The following is an 18,437-nucleotide window of genomic DNA, read 5'->3' as shown; positions in this document are numbered from 1 at the left end:
CCTTTTCCCCCCCCCCCCCCCCCCCCCCAGGTCCAAGCACAGCTCTTGCAGTTTGCAGCAAAAAACATTGGTCTGAATCCTGCACTTTTAACTTCACCAATTAACCCTCAACAAATGACTCTCTTGTACCAACTTCAGCAACTGCAAATGGTGAGGCAGTCCATCTTTCCGTCTTTATTTGTAGTGCAGCGTTTATATACACTATAAAAACATGTCTGACGTTTTGTTATGTCTACGTGTGTTAGTTTTGAATTTCATTTCTCATTCATTTTCTCATATTTACAACCTTCACAAATATCCAGAATGTGTCCATTTGAAAATATTTGAGAAATTGGAACAAATATTTATCAGATGGAAACAGTTGACCCCTCTCTCCTACTGTGTTTTTTTCCCCCCTCCATTATTGTCTGTTTGATCATTGTATTGAACTTTTGATTCTCTTCATTCAGGCGTACCAGCGTTTACAAATCCAGCAGCAGATGATGCAGGCGCAACGCAATGTTTCCGGCCCAATTAGACAACAAGAGCAGCAAGTGAGTCAACAAATGCATCATTACACACAAATATGATCATAAATGTCATTCATTTTATGCGTGTGACCCCATGTGAGCACTGACTCAAAACACTTGACACAGCTTTGTTATTTCTCAACAAATATTTTGATTCTGACATGATGCCATAACAACAACAGATGGAAAAACACATGTAGTTACAACACAAGTTGCTCAAACTTAAAGATATCTGCATGGGAATGGGTTACTTCTCGTTGAACATGAGTCAATCCCTTTGTGAAAAGGAGAAAGAGTTTTTTCTCCTTCTTTGAAAATGTGGGGTTTTGTTAGACAGATATCAGCAACCTGCAGGAAGATGAGGCTTGTTGAAGGCGGAAATGCTTTTGTGAAAAAGTGCTTGTGTCTCCCACAGTTTTTCTAAAATTTTCCTTTTCATAATCTTATCTTTCCTTACCACCTTGTCTTCCTCCTTGGTTTTCTGTCTTCGCTTCTTCTTTTCACTGCTCACCTTCATTTGTCCAACACCTTTTCACCCTATTGTTTTCTCATTCTTTCCCTTCTAACCTCAAGTGTTTTTCCTTCCCTCCTCCCCCTCGTTCTTTCTCTCTTTTCCTTATTTTATCCGTCTGTCTTGCTTTTGCCACCACGTAAACTTGATTAATCTTCTTGTTTTCCTCCTCTTCGTTGCCCAGAACTTTATTTTATGATGCATTGTTGTGACGCTGCTTCTCTTCTCTGCCAGGTTGCACGCACAATCACCAACATGCAGCAGCAGATCCAGCAGCACCAGCGCCAGCTGTACCAGGCGCTGCTGATGAAGCAGCAGCAACTTCCCTCTCATTCCTCTTCCTCCGCCGCTGGTCTGCATCCCCCGGGCGGCCCCGCCGGAGGCCCTGGCTCTAGCAAATCAACCATGGATCCCTTCACAGGCCCACACCACGCTTCGGGCCTCGCCGACACACTGCACACCAAAGAGCCACTGTCTTCGCCCAACGCCTACAGCACCTATCAACTCTGTGAGTGTGGGATGGGGACAGCACAAGGTTGAAAAGTTTTTGGGCCGGTCAATTTTGCTCAAACTGTGACTTTGACGGAAAATGTTGCTTGATTGTTGAGAGTAGCAATTTTCCTCTGCTGCCTTTGAGGTAGCAACCTTGTCATGCATACATCTGTACTCACACCATACAGTGTGGTCAAACACAATTCATACATACATCACGTGGACCACTAATAAATGCATCCAACTAAATTAAACTAGCTTAGCTAAACTAACTGGTTCATAGTTCAAAGCTGTTTTTTTTTTGTTTTTGTTTTTTTTTTGTTATGGATGAAAAAATAAATAAAAAAACTTCCACCACTGACATGCATATTAGGAATAAATGAATATTCTTTAATTTTATGTGTGCAGCTGGACTGAATCCAAATATGAATGTAAACTGCATGGAGGTTGGCAGTCTGTCCCTGAAGGAGCCCCCTCAGCCTCAATCCCGCCTGTCCCAGTGGACACACACCAACTCCATGGACAGCCTCTCTGGCAACTCCTCAAACATGGAGAACAACCTCAATAAGCACGGTATGTGGAAGAAAAACATAAGCAGGCATACACACATTCACACATATTTACATACAGTATTAAAGTAAAATGAAATACAAATGAAACAGCCTTTACTTGCCATCTTAAATGTACATATTATACAGAATCTGTACAGTTTCCCTGCACATTTGTTGTATAGTAATGTACCACTAGGCAGCTTGAAGTGTTGTATAATAGCAGCTATAATGCAATGCATTTTGAAAAATGTAATTCCTTTTAGTAGATACAATAGTTCTCTTATACAGGAGAGATGGATGGACTTTTGAAAATGTGTTAAAGTGGGCAATGGTGTGGGTTTATAGCCAAGACTTATCTTTAATACAGCTCTCATGGAAAGGTATGAGTAACTTCATAGTAATAATGACTTCCTCAAGTTCTGAAAAACATGATTGAAATCATAATTGATAACGCCAGCCACCTGCCCTCACACTATCGGGCATCTCAGACTTGTTTGCAGATAAGAAACTCAGCAACCGACAGTAACTTGTTGTCACTTGTATCCGTTATCACAACACTTTAAGGTGTCATCAGCCTTTTCTCTGAGCATTTGTTCTTTTCACACATTGTGACTGCAAGCTCATTGTCAGCAGAAAAGCCCAAAACGCTTACCTGAGGTGTCAGAATGTCCCCCATTCATAGTGCCGAGTCAGACAGAAGCGGCTCTTTCTCTTTCAGTTTGTTGTTCACCGATAGCTCAGGTGCACAACCTGCTAAACCTCTCCTCACCCAAATGGGAGCCCTGATACCCCACTTCGTTTTGGCCGGTAACACAGAAATGTCCTTGAATATAATATGATATCCAATTTATAATTTCAAGTGTAATTTCTAGGGCCAATGTGGTACCACAGAAGTATATATCCATAGAAGACACAGGAGTAATGTTTGCCCCCTGCCAAAACACATTTGGAATGTTTGTTTTGAGATAAGACGCTAGTAACTGATACCAGCTTGTTGAGTCCTACATTTTATCATTTCATCATCAGCTTCTGCTAATAACCTGCACAAAAAACCTGGATATAGTTTTTCAACTGTGAAGTATTTTCATATTTTATGCTCTCATTATGAAGTAAAACTAAATTCAGTTTATTTTCTTATTTGTCTTTTGCATATACTAGGTGCCATATCTGCTGCCTCTAGCTTGGGCCCCCCTGGGAAGCCCCCCCAGCTGGAGGATTCATACAGCCCTTACAATCTGATGTCCAGCTCTGAGTCCCCGACCAGCCCCCTGGTGCCCCCGGACAGCTGGGTCCAGGGCAAGAGCCCCAATGAAAAGATCTCCAATGGGACCAACATTAACTGGCCCCCAGGTAAGGGCAATATGTAAATAAATAACCGTTGAAACCCCTACACATCCATAGCCAAACCCACAAGTGAGTTTTCACTTGTGTTGCCTAATTAGATTTCTTGTCCAAGCAGGGCTTGAATGACACCTCCCTCACGCTCATGTTAGAAGAAGAATATGACGAAGAAGACATACTTTATTAATCCCACAAGGGGAAATTCAATGTTAGTTTTAGTCCATGAGGGCGGGGCAATTTACCCAGTTACAACAGATACTTTTCAGAGTCTAATTCATGGTCCTCCACAGCAGCTACTGTTTTTGCAGCTAATGGGTGTCCAAGTAAAAAAAAATAAAGAGGAAGACATAAATAAAAAGAAACATGTTTGGGTTTGAGAACAAATCTGTTCTGCCCTCGATTTTGCATACTCTAGTACAAGATCAAAATACAATGCTAATGTAGTGCTACTACAAAAAAAAAATGTAATATTTGCTGCAGAAGTAGCATCAGTCGATTAAATGTGACAAAATCCGTGGTTTAGAGGCTTGTGTGAACTTTTAAAGCTTTTGGGAAGTCATGAGATGGCTTTGAGTTCTTCAAGATCAGATTTTGTTGTTTCAAAAACCCTTCATCAAACCCTTTATTTTGCTCCCTTAGAGTTCTGCCCAGGTGTGCCATGGAAGGGCCTTCAGAACATTGACCCTGAGAATGACCCCAACATGACCCCTGGCAGTGTCCCCAGCGGTCCCACCATCAACACCAACATTCATGACGTCAATCGATACCTGCTGCGCGACAGGAATGGAGATATGAACAGAGGCAAGAACTCTAATATCAATTCAAGACTAGCAGTAACCCTAAACCAGAAAAATGTTGTGTGAAGTGAATCAACCGTAAATGAATAATTACTTCACTTGCGATAGATGAACTGTCTACTTACACCCCAGGCCCATCATGTGCTCGTACTGATACATACATGAAGTTACTTGTTTTTTGTTTTGCCTCCGTCTCTGGTCACAACACTGTTACGTCTACAACCACATAGCCACTTTCCCAGCTCCTCCACTTCAGAATGGCTCTCTGCCTCCAACCAGCAGTGACTGGCCAGTCAGTGGCTACTCTAGCTCTTTAAGTTTGACATTCTCTGATGCAGAAAGCTCAGGTACACAAATATAGAGTATCTGCCCTCCATGTGTGGACCTCCTCAACCTCTCCTCATCCAAATGGGAGCCCTGATAGAACATTGCCTACTTATCCTTAACCTTACCTGACCCCATATTTATGACCCTTCTTACTTCAAGTAACGCCTAAACTTGTTCCCTCTACTTTGTGAATATGTCCGTGGCTCTTATAATACACCGTTTTGTAGAAAGTATTTTTCTTGTTTCTGCATTTAAAGGAAGGCAGGTATTATAGGTATAGGCAGGTATATATAAGTCAGGTATATATAAGTCCAGACCAGTAGAAACTGAAAAATAAACATGAAAATATCAGTGTTTTGCAGTCTGTCCCAATGGGACTGTAAACATAGTTTCTGCTTCAGCAAGTATTTGTGTCTGTATTAACATTGCCTTTCAAATTTTGGTTGATTTCACTTTTGTTGTAGAAAAAATAAAATAAATTAAAAAAATTTTAAAATGGTGAATTTAATTACATTAATGAAAAATTAAGGCCCACTGAAACTCCCGTGGCATTAGCTAAACCAGTATGTGGCCAGTAACATAAATGCCTTAGTTGTAAAGTTACATGTTCATCTGTTACTGATTTTCTCTCAACTGTCCCCTCTCCATGTAAAGGTAAACTGTCTGACATGAAGTCCACCTGGTCCCCAGGGCCCATCTCCCAGAGCCAAGCCTCTCTGTCCCATGAACTGTGGAAAGTCCCTCAGGGGCCGCGCAACACCACGACCCCTTCCCGTCCCCCGCCAGGCCTCACTAACAACAAGCACTCCTCCACCTGGGGCGGCAACTCGCTGGGCCTGGGCCAAGGCTGGAGTGGCTCCTACACCTCCGGTACGCATAATATTAAAAGAAAGAAAAATAGATGGTAACATAGATTTAAAAAAATGTTGCATCTTTTTATGTTGGCTGTCCAAATAAATTCTATACATGGGACACATTGCTAAGTGTGTTGATACTTTTGAGTCTCAGGTTTCAGTTTGAGGTGTTCCTTAACAGGACTAGATCTCCTTAAACTATATTAACATAATTACAATCTCTAGACTGTTTTGTAAAATAAATTGCAGAATTGAAAGCCATTTACAAAATCTGAGAGTAAATGAAGACGTTCCAACAATGCCTTGAATAGAAGGCAACTCTTGCCAGTGAAAGCAACAGATATCAACTTATGTCAATGTCATTATATTTCACACCCAGCAAAAACTGAGCTGAATTAAGATGTGTAGGTGTGGCAGAGTTCACAGCTGCAACTGTGCACACACAGCACTTGCAAAATAAAGGCTGTAAGTGAACACACCCAGCTAAACTGACATCTTGAGGTTTACCAGCTCTGCTAGAAGCAGCATTAAAACATCATATGTGTGACCTTGTTTTCACATGATTTGTCTCAGTTCATGCATATTGAAGAGGAAAGATTACTTTTAGTAGTGCAGACAAGACTAATGTGTGTGAAAATAGATGACAGTTGGTGAAAGGTGTCACGTTTTCCTCTGTTTGAAAAGTTAAACTCTCCGACCTTACACCCAGAGCTCAGGGGCCCGGACAGTGGCTTAAAAAATATTACTGATGGTTTGACAGGAAATTACATTTTGATCAGTTTTAGATCAAAAAAATTTTACAATTCTGTTGTAAGGATACTGGCACCATAAAATGTATCGCGTACTCCCGTTGTCTTAACATTTGTCTTTTGAACCAACTTTCTTTTAAGTACACTGAGTATTAAAATGAAAGGAATTGCTTGTAGCACAAAATCCCAAAAAACTAATACACTGACAACATTTTATGACATTACATGACACACTGCAGCTCTGCTACTTTACATTTTCTTTCACTTGTTACTTAACATAGTCTTTGAATGTGTCTCATTCTCTGTTACAGAGGGAACCACATGGAGTACTGACAGCTCTAACAGGACCAGCAGCTGGCTGGTGCTGAGGAATCTCACCCCACAAGTACATACTCTGCTAATTCTTGCAAAAATAGAGCGTTGAGAGTGAGTAAGGGAAATAAATAGTGACTGAAAATACAGTGTAGGTTAATGTAAAAATGAATAAGCTCCCATATTACTTGAAACTGCAATTCGTTTGCACTTTTGTTTTCTCTTGTGCTCCAGATTGATGGTTCGACTCTACGGACCCTGTGCATGCAGCACGGCCCCCTGATCACATTCCACCTCAACCTAACCCAGGGGAACGCTGTTGTGCGCTACAGCTCCAAGGACGAGGCCGCAAAGGCCCAGAAGTCTTTGCACATGTAAGCCTTTTTTCCCTCAACTTCCACTGCCTTTTTATTTTGAAGTGAAGCAGCAATAACAGAGAACAAAAATGAGGAACAATGAAGGAAAATCCAGTGTTCTCAGTTTCTTATTGGTGTTTTCCCATGACTAGGACAGTTCAGCATTTTGGATGCAGACGTGAGTGCAGATGATGTTATTTTTGTATCTAGACAGTCACATGGAAGAAGAGGTGTGGAGTCATGCTGTAAGCTACATTGTAATGTTGTATTGAATATTGTAATGTGAAATGGGGGGAAACGCCTGTGTAGAGCCAGTCTGGGGACACATTTTCTGCGTTTTATCTGTGTGTGTCTTAGATGTGTCCCTCATTTTGTTTTGTTAATAGAGGCAGCCACTGCAACTGGTTGTCATGGAAACCAAATTTTGTGCCCCACTTTTCATGATCAGCAGCACGAAATGTGGATATAGCTGCACACACAAAAAGAAAAGCATATTTATTGTGATCAAGCCCTTAAAGCTGGAGTAGGCAGTGTTAGCAAGAGACAGCTAGATTTTGATATCCCACCATCCTGTCAGACCTCCCACCAAAGCCACTCCGCCGAAACACATTTTCATGCGCAGAGCGTGCACAGGCCCAATCACTGTGCTTATTACAGTCCTGCGACAGCCACAGATACTGGAAGTTTTTCATTGTTGTCAGAGCAATTGACTTGTTGTTTGCTGTTGGGACGTAAAGAGAATTTCAACAAATACAACAAAAGATGCTTCTGAAATAAATTGCATAGCTTAGCTTTAAAAAACTGCCATTTGCTTAAAAAGTATGTCCGGTATGTGCTGTCCCATTATTACACTGCAACGGATTTTCAAAACATGAAAAGAATTAGCTCCGCATCGCTGGTTAAGTTAGCAGTGCCAGATTGAATGATTTCCTCTTTTGTCCTCTGTAAGGTGTGTGCTTGGAAACACCACCATCCTGGCGGAGTTTGCCGGGGAGGAGGAGGTGAACCGCTTCTTTGCACAAGGCCAGTCACTAGGGGCAAACACCACTAGCTGGCAGGCCAACCCGGGAACCAATCAAAACCGGATGGGCGGGGCAGCGCAGTCCCACTCCATTGGCCAGTGGAGCAGTGGTGGTGGCGGAGGAAAGGCCAGCCAAGGCGACCTGCTGTGGGGCGGGGTGCCCCAGTACTCCAGCCTGTGGGGACCGCCAAGTGGAGAAGACACACGCGTGATTGGGAGCCCCACCCCCATTAACACCCTGCTGCCCGGAGATCTGCTTAGTGGGGAGTCCATGTAGGGTGATGCCACAATACACTAACCAACCAACCCACAACAACACCATGTCATGTGAGCCATCGGTGGAGGGTGGGATGAAAAAGAAATACAAAACATAAAAAAAAAATTCAATATGAACAGGAGCAAAACCCAAGCAAATCATGTGGCGATAATCAGTATCAATTTGAACTGTTATGAAATGTGAATTGTAAATCAGAAGGCCGGGGTCCCTACCGAAGACTGCAGACTCCAGTCCTTCTGTTTTGCGTTTCTGTTTTTTTGGTTTGGTTTACCTTTTTTTGGTATTGCATCATAAAAAACAAACTGAAATGAGACACAACACAAAGAAACCTTTTTAAGTGTTTTTAGTTTTTCCATAAGTATACATGACATTCTGTGTGAAGTGTTTTTAGGAGAAGCAATCAAAGCTGCCATCTGAGACTTTTCCCTCCCCAAAAAAAAAAAAAAAAAAAAAACATCATCCCAAAATAAGACTTAAAATGACCATTCCCAGCATGTCCATGGCCAATGATGTGGTTCAAAGACCTTTACTAGTTATGTTAATGTTTGTTTCTCAGCACTAATATTAGCCTTAAGTGCTCTCTGGCCCAGGTCCTTCCCAAGCCGCCTTTTTTTAGTTTGTTTCGTAACTGAAGAAATAGCTGAAATCTTGCACAGTTTCACCTCTGAGCCAGCAAGTGGTACAGGATATGACTGGTGACCAACCCTGTCACTGAGCAGTAAGAAGGCCTGGCCACGTGACTGGCCCTACCAATCATCAGCTTAAGTATTTTAATTTTGTCTTCTCAAAGGGATTGACAGCTGTTAAATGTTTCTTTTTTGTATGTGTAGGTCTAGACCCAAGCGCATTTTTTGATATCTTATCATATAAGCTGAGAGAAGATTATTTGTCAACCTTGCTGCGTGTCTCCGTTTCTGTACATGTCTATGTATGTGCAGTCGCAGCTAATCATTGACGTCTGCAAGCCCAGATCCTTCTGGTCACCTTCAACTTGGAACCTTCAACTGGTGCTTTGTTGAATTTTCTATTGTACGATTTGTTACGAAGCCCAGTGGTATGGTCAGCCAGTTTTCGGAGGAAAAAAAGAACACAATTTCACCTTTATGTGACAGTTACATTGTGCAATATACACCATAGACCTTTCTTCCGTCCATACTCTGTCCACCGGAGCTGGTTTCTTATTTTGTGTTTCGTTTTTGATTGTTGCTGTTTGCAGCAAAAAGACACTTACCCCTTTTCAAAACTTGGATTCCCCCCAGGCAGCCAATCCCCCTGAAACTGTTGGGAACACTCTGCAAAGAGGAAGATGCAGCGAACTGAACTAAAGAGTGACACTGGGTACACAATAATGCACACTTCCTCTCTGCATGCCACAGCCACATCCAACAGAAGACTGAATCCACAGTGGGATTGGATGGTTCTGGGTATCTGGCACAATACCAAATAAGAGGGGTTTCTCCTAATGCAGTAGACCTACGAGTGTTCCTTGCGTTTGGTACTGTACAAACAGAAGACTTTTATAAAATTCAAAGGGTTTTATCTTAGCACTTATGAAGAGCAAATCGCTTCAACTGCAATCCAATAAATCAAAAAAAGGAGCAGCAAAAACATTGAAAACGACAAAAAAAAAATATACTGCTCTTTTATGTACTATATCTATTCCATGGAAATGTGTCTGCCGTTGTTCCTCTGGTAGCAGGATGAAGGGAAACAAAACTGAAATGTACCGTTGGACTTTGGGTGGGGGGGACTGCAGTCTATGATATTTTCTCCCCTTCTCCTTTGAACAATATCAAAGTGAATATCACTGTTACTCAAAATGTTTAGCCTTGTTCAGTTTGGAGGCACTAGACTTGCAACGTCAGCTGTCTCTGACACCCGCTGTCAGTCAGTCACAGTGGGGTGGGGAGGGGGAGTGTCCACTGAGTGCCTCTCTGCTGTGGTCCTCTGGGTGCCAAGCGATAGCCCCACAGCGCAGCACTTCCTCCTGGGCTCCGCTTGACCCTCCCTCAATCTCGCAAGAAAAAGTGGCTCCTCCAAGACTGGTCAGTTGCAGCCCTCCGCCACAAACAGCATCTCCAAGGGGGGGCTACCACCGCTGGACCCTGCTGTCGTTCCTGCCCTCTCCCCCATCTCTCAGTTCTTTGACACAAAGATCACTTTAGCTGGAAGATGTAATAGTCATATTTCTGGAATTTTTGCCAGTGTGCTTTCTTTGTTTTGTTTTGGGTTTTTTTTTGAAAAGATGATTTGATTTGATTTGATTTTTCAGTGTGTTATATTGTTGTTTTTTTGTCTACATGCAGTGGTCGACAAAATACTGGCTGCTGAACTAGCCCTTCACTGTTCATATGCAGAAACACTTTGGTCAGAGGTGCCTCTGTATGTTCATCCTGTGTATTGAATGCAAAACGAGGATCAATACTACAGAGCATTATTGATTGTCTATTGGTTTTTAACTGATCATGCTTTTGTGTTTGACAGTATTCTGTAGTACTTCCAGGTAGTATCTTGAGATGTGTAAAAATAGGGTGTCTCAGACGGGGGTGTGGGTGTCTGTCGCTCCAAGCTGCTCCGCCTGCCCGCAGGCTGTCCCCCCCTTGCCCTTTGCCTAGCTGCTATGCTATGACCTCCTTTCCTCCTCCACCTCAACCAGACCCAGTAGCCCCTCCCCTGACCAGGCACCAACAGGCTCTCCTATCTGTTTCTATGCAAAAGACTAGAGGCTGGGGCCCTTTACAGCACATCAGACCTGACTTGGGAGTGAGCACTCCTCCCAGAGCTTTGCAAACCCTTATACTCGTCCCCTGTGCGCTTCTGTCAGCACTTCAGGCTGCCGTTTCTGTAAAGTCAGGCTAAGCCACCAGAACACTGTCTTATACTAAAGTTCAACCACTTCATCAAAGGTCAGCCTTTCTCTCTGAGCTGAAGACACTTCTGTCCAGCTTGATCTCAGGGTAGGGGAGTTGATGATACAAAGTATGAGATGCAGCTCTCCGTATCTGTCCTTTCTACTGTGAGAGCAAAGTCTTAAATTAAAAGGCCATCTTTGCAACAATATGTACAGACCTCATGCCTCGAACTTAATCCTAATTGGAAGGGAAAAGGCTTGTATTGAATCCTTTTCTCAAAAGGTGGCCTATCGTTACTGTTTGGGGGCCCCTTGTTGCACGTAAAAGATGCTAATATAATGTGCCAATATAAATTTCTGTGTAATACTGTATCTTTATAGATAGCACTTCTGTTCCCTGTTCGGAGGAGCTTTGATAACCTTTGCAGAGGGTGCAGCGGGGGACAGGAGGGATCAAACAAATGGGCGGCATCATCACACCCTTAGACGACTGAGTTTTTTTTTGTTTTTTTTGTGGGGAATGCCCCATGCTAAGGAGAAAATCTTTACCCAGTTGGGGGTTCCAGTTTGCTACAGTGCACAGTTGATGGGTAATCCCGGGTACATATTTTTTTAAAACCAAAAATGAAATCACATTTTAATGTCATTTTTATGAAGTTTGACACAAAAATCTTAAAAATGCTAAAAAATCTAAATGGAAAAAAAAAAGATCTATAATATGTTAAAGCTCTGCACTTCTAGCTGAAACGTCTCCGGTCATCAGCCTCTACTACCACCATCTAAAGGAGTAGATTGGTGGCCGGGGTGCCTTTTTGTGGATGCTGTATTTATCTTGTTTTTATGTTTGTGTCCTGCTCAAAGCGGGCCCACTGAACTGTACATTTCCACAGACCCAGATGGCTTGGGCCCACTGTATCAGCCTCACTCTCCTCGCTCTGCATCAGCAGGAGGGGAGGGGCATATTTCAAGAGGTACAAAGTCTTAAAAACATTTTAAAAAAAGTTTTAAAAATTAAAAAAAATAACAAGAAAACGGGAAAAGGCTACCTTTCAGGACTTGCAGTCCTGCAGCACACAAGCAAAAATCACTATTGCCTGTTTCTGTAACTGCCTTGATCCAAGCTCAGACAGACCCAATAGCCGAGGACCTCCCAGCATCCTGTACTAACTGGAGAACCCTGACAGTGAAGGGGGTTTCCCATGCTGCACCAGCATTGAGAGGCTCTCCTCTCTACAGCTCTGTTCTAGGTAACAGTGTGTGTGTGTATATATATATATATATATATATATATATGTATGTGTGTGTGTGTGTATATATATATATGTATATATATATAATATACTGTGAGTATGGTGTGTGGTATCACCTCTTCAGACTTCTTGGATCGTAACCTCTGAAACATTTTATTTTTGTTTGAAAGGTCTTTGTTTAATACAACTGAAAATGAGCAATATGTATTTTCCCCGCAAATAAGCGATACGAAGGAAAGAATTCGGGTTGGGTATAAACAGATACTTGATTGACTGAAAGCTAAGTCTTTCTTACATGGAGTTGGATATGCACGTTCTGGCTTTGATGACATATTACAGTACTTTGAAGTGCTTGTACTGTACATATGTGTATTTGTTAATTAGCTTGTCTAAAAGCCCAAACCAACCAGTTGATTAAAAAAAATAAATAAATCACAAACATATCAAAACAAAATATTGAACACAATATACTTGAATTATGGAGCGCCAATAACGTAATGTGAAGTCAATTCTTTTTTTGTTCTCTCCATCTGATAGGTACACTTAGGGGCTTGTAGAGAATATTAAAAATGTATTGTACTAAGTTACAAATACAAAATCTTTGAAAAAAAATGCAAAAGTCTTCTTAGAGGTGTGCTTGAAAGTCAGATGTTTGTATGAATGTGTGCGCAACAAACTGTGTGTACCATGTGTGCACATGGCCTGCTGTTCTGTTCCACTCAGTATGTTATTTTTTGTGTCTGTTTTTATCATCCTTTTTTGTTGTTTTTCTGTCAAAAACTATTCTGATAGACATTGTTATTATCTTCTAAAGTTGCACTGAGTGTCTTCTACCCCTCACTCAGCTAATCGTAGATAAGCGAGTCTAAGTACGGAGGGGAGATGGTGACAATTCATGTGTACATGTTTACTCAAGGACTTAATGGATTTTTTTTTTAAATTCTATCTGTAAAAAGTTGATCTACCTTATAGTGGCTTTTATTGTGGAATAATCCGATACAAGGATTATCAGTGAGTATTGCACCATTTTGTTCCAGTTATACAAAAAATTTAGAAAAAAAATTTCAAAAAAGAAAAAAGTACAAAAAAAACACAAAACAAAAAAAGGGGGGGAAAACAAAGAACTGTGGCCATAGATAGCTGTAGAAGGACTAGTAATCCCTATGTTAACTTCATGGAGAAACGGAAAAAGTGTGGGAGGTGAGTTAGTTACAGGACTCATTTCAGAGGTGCCTATCTTTTCTTTTTCTTTTTTTTTTTGCTAAAGCCACCTGTTGTTTACAAGCAAGTGTCATTTGTCTGACATTCAAGAAATAGGATAGAAATTTGTAACAGGAATGTTATAAAAACAAAAATTAATAAAAGGACACATTTCATCTTCCATCAAACATGGAAATCTTGCAAAATGAAGATTTATGCTACTTTAAGAACTCTGGGATTGATCAGTGTTGTGTCATATTTCAGTTTTTAATTTCTCTTTCAGTGTCAACCGACTATCTCTGTATGTATTGAGTTTTGATTTCGTGTTTCCTGAAAGCGACGCCGTTTGCTCACTATCTTGCACACTCAAAAAAGATGTGGATTTTGTCTCAGGAAGGCCAGGGTTCCAGATATTAACTCCATCATTTCTAGGTTTAATGTTTGTGTGAAAAGAAAGGAAAAAAGCAACTGAAAACAATTAAACTCCAAGCAAGCACTGAAGGTCACGAGTTTAACGGAATATAGAGAAACAAAAACAGTTCGTAGCAAGTTATATATTTACCAAAAAAGACTGAGAATCAACTTTGAAGTGGAGTGCTTTACGTGTGAAATCTAAGTAGAAATTGCTTTACATTTAAACAATGATCAATGGTTTGATTGTCAAAAAGACAGTGACAGAAAATACATTTGTATGTTTTGACTTTGTTCTTTAAGTTTCCATCCCGTAGTTCAGGAGCATCGTGCAAGAATTTTTTTTTTTTTTTTTTTAAATCATTGCTCCTGTCTGTTAACATGTCTGTTCCTGCAACAGTTATTCAATAATTGAGAGATTTCTTATCTTGTAACGGATGGTTTTCAGAGGCAGATTGAAGTGGAGGAATAAAGCTGTTTTTTGTTTGTTTTTAAGGATCATGATCTATGCACAAGTGGGAGGGACGAGTCCAAACCCAGCTGCTGTACTGCAGGCGTTTGTCGACTCAGACTCTGGGGTTCAGGGTTTGATGTAGGGTTGTTCTTGTTTTGTCTCTTGCTCAAATTTCCTCCACCACCCCATCTTATTATCAGCGTCAACTAATGTTTTAGCAAAACTTTACATTGCATCGCCATACTGTGTAATCCTTAACCAATGAGCGCTTATCCTTCTAAAGCACTGTGGGTTGTACTGAAGGAAAAAAAAAAAAGCCCACGACTTTTAAGGCTGTCTGTTTTTTTGTTTGTTTGTTGTTTTTTTTTAAAGGGAGGAGGGTGGGTGAGGGAATGGGGGTACTTTGCCTTTGCCTTTCTCTTTACTTTGGAAAAAAAACATTAAGGAAAAATGTCTGTAACTGAAATACAAAGTTGTGGCTTTTAATGTTGTTCTTTTTTCTCCTCATAGAATGTGATTGTTAAGGACATGCGCCGGAAATGTTTCCATGGATAATGGAGCTTGTTTCGGACTATATTAATAAAATACACATTTTCTTGGCTGTTATTGGGTGTCTTGTCCCCTTTTTTTAATAAGCTCCTAGTTTGCTTCACCAATGATACAATGATTTTAAAGCATTTTCATTATTTTAATGCATGCTAAGAACAGTAGCGAGGCAAAAAATAGTACAATTCAGTAACATACAGTATATAAAAGGAGGGATGATAGTATATACAGTGAGGTGACAAATCTGTTATCCCTTTCATATTGCTGGTTGTATTAGGTCACTGTGGACAATGTTGCAAATCCATAAGTAAATATGCTTTATGGAAATATATAATTTAAGCATCAATGTGATATTGTACTTTGATTTGTCAAATATTCCTATGTACCCAGTGGAGTTTTATGGCCCCTAGTAGTGCAGTTTTTCCCTTTTTCTTAGTAATCTTGTGTACAAGTCGCCCATGTAATGTCATGACTGTTTTTAAGATGCCAGTATACTTCGTAAGACACTTTTACAAACAAGTGTGAATGTCTGAAAATGTGCACAATTATCCTCATATTAAAACAATATCGCTTTTCACCCCTCATTTGAGTGAGGCTATTCAAAACAACTGTAAACACACTTGCTTTCTGACATGCTGTATGAAATAGTTCTATTTGAGCACAACTCACCCCTTACACTACTGCCACAAACTTTCGATCAGTGGATTAATGTGCTATGAAATGCAAGAAAGAAGACAGCTAGCAAGCATGGATTTAAACAATGTATACTTTCTTTCTATTTATTAGGTACACCTTTCTAAAACTAATTGAGTTCTAATCCTGCCTTCATGAATGATATAATGTTCAGTTTTTGTTGAAAACTGTTTTAGAGAGGTGTTGATTCAACTTAATGGACATTTTAGGGGAGGTAGTTTGCGGTGCTGTTGAACTGTACTGTGACCAGTGTTTCTGTTGTTTGGTCCAAACCACTTCCAGTGGCTAAATAATGTCTGTTTGCTAAAATACTCCACAGGGGACCTTTTCTGTTTTTCAGAAAATGTATTACATATCAACATTGGGATATAAATGTGAAGGGAGATTTTCACACGTCATCCACCCCATTGGCAGCCAACATTAAGAAAGGTAATGCCCCAGTATAAACACTCTTTCAAACTATCAACAGACTCATATACATGAAATTATAAAAAGAAACTGTATTAGGAGACTTTTTGCTGTTAAAATCTGTTGAAGAAACTTCTGGTGCTAACTGGAGTCCAGTGAGTTTCAGGCAGCTGAGTTGTTAAGTTGGTCTAGTTCATGATGTTGGTGAGAAGGCCTCATATTTCATTTCTGAGACACACTCCTGGGGCAGAGGGCCCCACTGGGGCTTTCATAATGGTTTTGAGGACAGGATTTCTTCGCAGGGCAGTTTCCATACTCAGAGCACTCCATTTCCTCCAGATGGCAAGGGGCCAGTTTTTGACTGAGAGGCTTCACTCCGGTCATCTCCTCATAGATAGGGGCCTGAGGGTGTGACTTGACACTGCGGCGTGCTTTGCCCTGACATTCACCGAGAAAGGAGGAAAACAAATCAGTGAAGGGCACAGAGTTAACGCACTCTCGATTTCCTGTGTTAAAATCAGAGTTTGTCATTTTCTCTCTAGGCGGCAGCTGTGAAAGGAAGTCCTAACCAAGTCTAATTTTCACAATGACATGTTTTAATGTTACTTGAGAAAGAAACAAAAACAGTGTAGTTCAGTGTTAGCATCAACTTTTTAACCCTAAACTAAAAAGTAGAACATGTTTCACTGCCCTCCCCCTTGAATGTTCAGAAAAACACACTGACAACTGACAGCAACAACTTGTGAAACTAGTGTGGTTTTGTGGTGAGCTGCAGAGGAACTATCTGACACGCTCTCAACAGGCAGGTGCTGCTTGCAATGAGTTTTTATTCTCGCCCCTATTTGTGTCAGAGCAGCAGAGTATAAGCCACATGAGTCCACTCACGCGATAAATCACCAGAAATCCGAGGAGGAGCAGGAGGAAGAGAACGGCCACGGCTGAGGACAAAGCATATAGCAGAGTAGAGTAGCTGGAGCAGCCACACCGACCTCCTGTGAAGAAGCAGAGATAAATGTTGACAATAAAAGGGTTGACTTCACTGTAGGGTCACACTCAGTACGTGATGCCATTCAGCTTCCTTGCCGCATTGCATTTTCGTCTCTGATGCTTAAATTTGCATTAATAAAATACTGTAACTTGAAAATAAAAGCATTGCATGCTAGTAAGTTGTTAAAAGGCAGCTCAAATATGACATGTTACATGGAATTGCATAAACCACTGAGCTAAACTTCCTTCCTAGTTCTAGGCTGCAGTTACAATATATTATTGTTTTGAGGGGAAATCAGTCATTGTGAGACAACTAAGCTTCTGTGTAACAGGAAGATCAACAGCTTAACACTCAAAGCTGTTCATGAATAGGCATACTGATCTGAGGGCTGATCGGGCTGATATTATCAGGAGATGACAGTAGTTTGGTTTGCTCAGCGAAAGTTGGAAATGGCCTCAACGGCAATGACATTTTACACCTCCAACACAGGACTTCGTAGAATTTCAATAATCTCTTTTATTAAATAATCTATGAGTCAACCACTTCCATTACACATGTGAATATTTTATTGTCAGAAATGGTGATAGTCTAGTTGCTGCAAATGAACTTTAAAAAACAACGGGACACTAGTTTTCTGCAACTTTCAATCAAACAGAAGTAGGCCTACCTAAATTGTGTATTTGTCTGGGACTATTTTTAGCTGCCACACATTTGGTATACCCAGTGAGTATTTACAGCAAGGAGACGTGTTTGTGGGATTTCCTCAAAAAAACCCCACAGTGCCCTTGTAATGAAGCAACACGTCACCCAGCGCAACAGTGTGGCTCATATTCATGTGTTTTTAATAGTTTTAGATCACAATAGAGGTCTGTTGCACAGAGGAACAAACCATATCAAACACTTACTCGTAAGATAAATTCATTGCTTTTGGTCTTTTTGTGCGATTTGTTGACTGTAATATATGTATAGAGTAGCACCAGAAAATGATTTTCTTTGTGTAAATGAATGGTTTATGGCGTTGCCTGACATGCCAGTTTTTCACTTTCATATTATAAAACCATGCATTTGGTATTAGCCTAACAAAACTATTTTAAAGCCTATAATTATATTTTAATATGAATCCAGCACCAACGTGTCTTCATTACTCTGCCACCTTTTACAACAACAACAAAATATTAACATCCGTTAGGCCTAATGTCTATTTTTGTGCAGTTTTATCAGTGGTGCACACATCCACAGACATACAAAGAAAAAAAAGAAACACTGCGACTGGGAAACTGACAGAAGTGATAGAAAGCCATTTTGCATATGAGGATCCTGAAACTCAATTAAAATCATTATTATCACGATTATAGAAACAAACACACAGCAACACTGCAAGACAGTTTACTTGGCAAATATGAACATAACTGGAATCTTTACTAACGTTATTTGATTGGGGAGGAAACGCATAGGTGCTACAACAGAATTAGTATGAAAGGAAGTGGTATTTTCATTTTTAAAAGTCAGAAGGAGGGGGGGGGGGGGGGGGGGGGGGGT

The 18,437-nt window shown here is 40.7% G+C and overlaps 2 protein-coding genes across 6 annotated transcripts in view; one reads left to right on the top strand and one right to left on the bottom strand.

Annotated features, from left to right (window-relative positions):
- tnrc6c2 (trinucleotide repeat containing adaptor 6C2) overlaps window positions 1-14,869 on the top strand; it is a 54,973-nt gene extending 40,104 nt beyond the window's left edge. For both annotated transcript variants that reach the window (XM_046046867.1, XM_046046866.1), the window contains 10 exons: window positions 31-150; window positions 450-533; window positions 1,255-1,528; window positions 1,921-2,085; window positions 3,222-3,413; window positions 4,044-4,205; window positions 5,183-5,398; window positions 6,443-6,516; window positions 6,678-6,817; window positions 7,749-14,869. In XM_046046867.1, coding sequence (XP_045902823.1) covers window positions 31-150; window positions 450-533; window positions 1,255-1,528; window positions 1,921-2,085; window positions 3,222-3,413; window positions 4,044-4,205; window positions 5,183-5,398; window positions 6,443-6,516; window positions 6,678-6,817; window positions 7,749-8,097 — 1,776 coding nt within the window. In that variant the 3' untranslated portion in view covers window positions 8,098-14,869. The remainder of the gene's footprint in view (window positions 1-30; window positions 151-449; window positions 534-1,254; window positions 1,529-1,920; window positions 2,086-3,221; window positions 3,414-4,043; window positions 4,206-5,182; window positions 5,399-6,442; window positions 6,517-6,677; window positions 6,818-7,748) is intronic.
- Window positions 14,870-15,561: 692 nt separating this feature from the next.
- Window positions 15,562-18,437, bottom strand: part of cd7al (cd7 antigen-like) — an 11,897-nt gene continuing 9,021 nt past the window's right edge. For all 4 annotated transcript variants that reach the window (XM_046046877.1, XM_046046879.1, XM_046046878.1 and 1 more), the window contains exons 5-6: window positions 16,796-16,902; window positions 15,562-16,348 (exon numbers count right to left, since the gene is read on the bottom strand). In XM_046046877.1, the coding sequence (XP_045902833.1) occupies window positions 16,133-16,348; window positions 16,796-16,902 (323 nt within the window). In that variant the 3' untranslated portion in view covers window positions 15,562-16,132. The remainder of the gene's footprint in view (window positions 16,349-16,795; window positions 16,903-18,437) is intronic.

This window comes from Micropterus dolomieu, linkage group LG04 (assembly GCF_021292245.1).
Source record: "Micropterus dolomieu isolate WLL.071019.BEF.003 ecotype Adirondacks linkage group LG04, ASM2129224v1, whole genome shotgun sequence".
In the NCBI taxonomy this organism is placed as follows: Eukaryota; Metazoa; Chordata; class Actinopteri; order Centrarchiformes; family Centrarchidae; genus Micropterus; species Micropterus dolomieu.
This window is presented reverse-complemented; position numbering and strand designations above follow the sequence as displayed.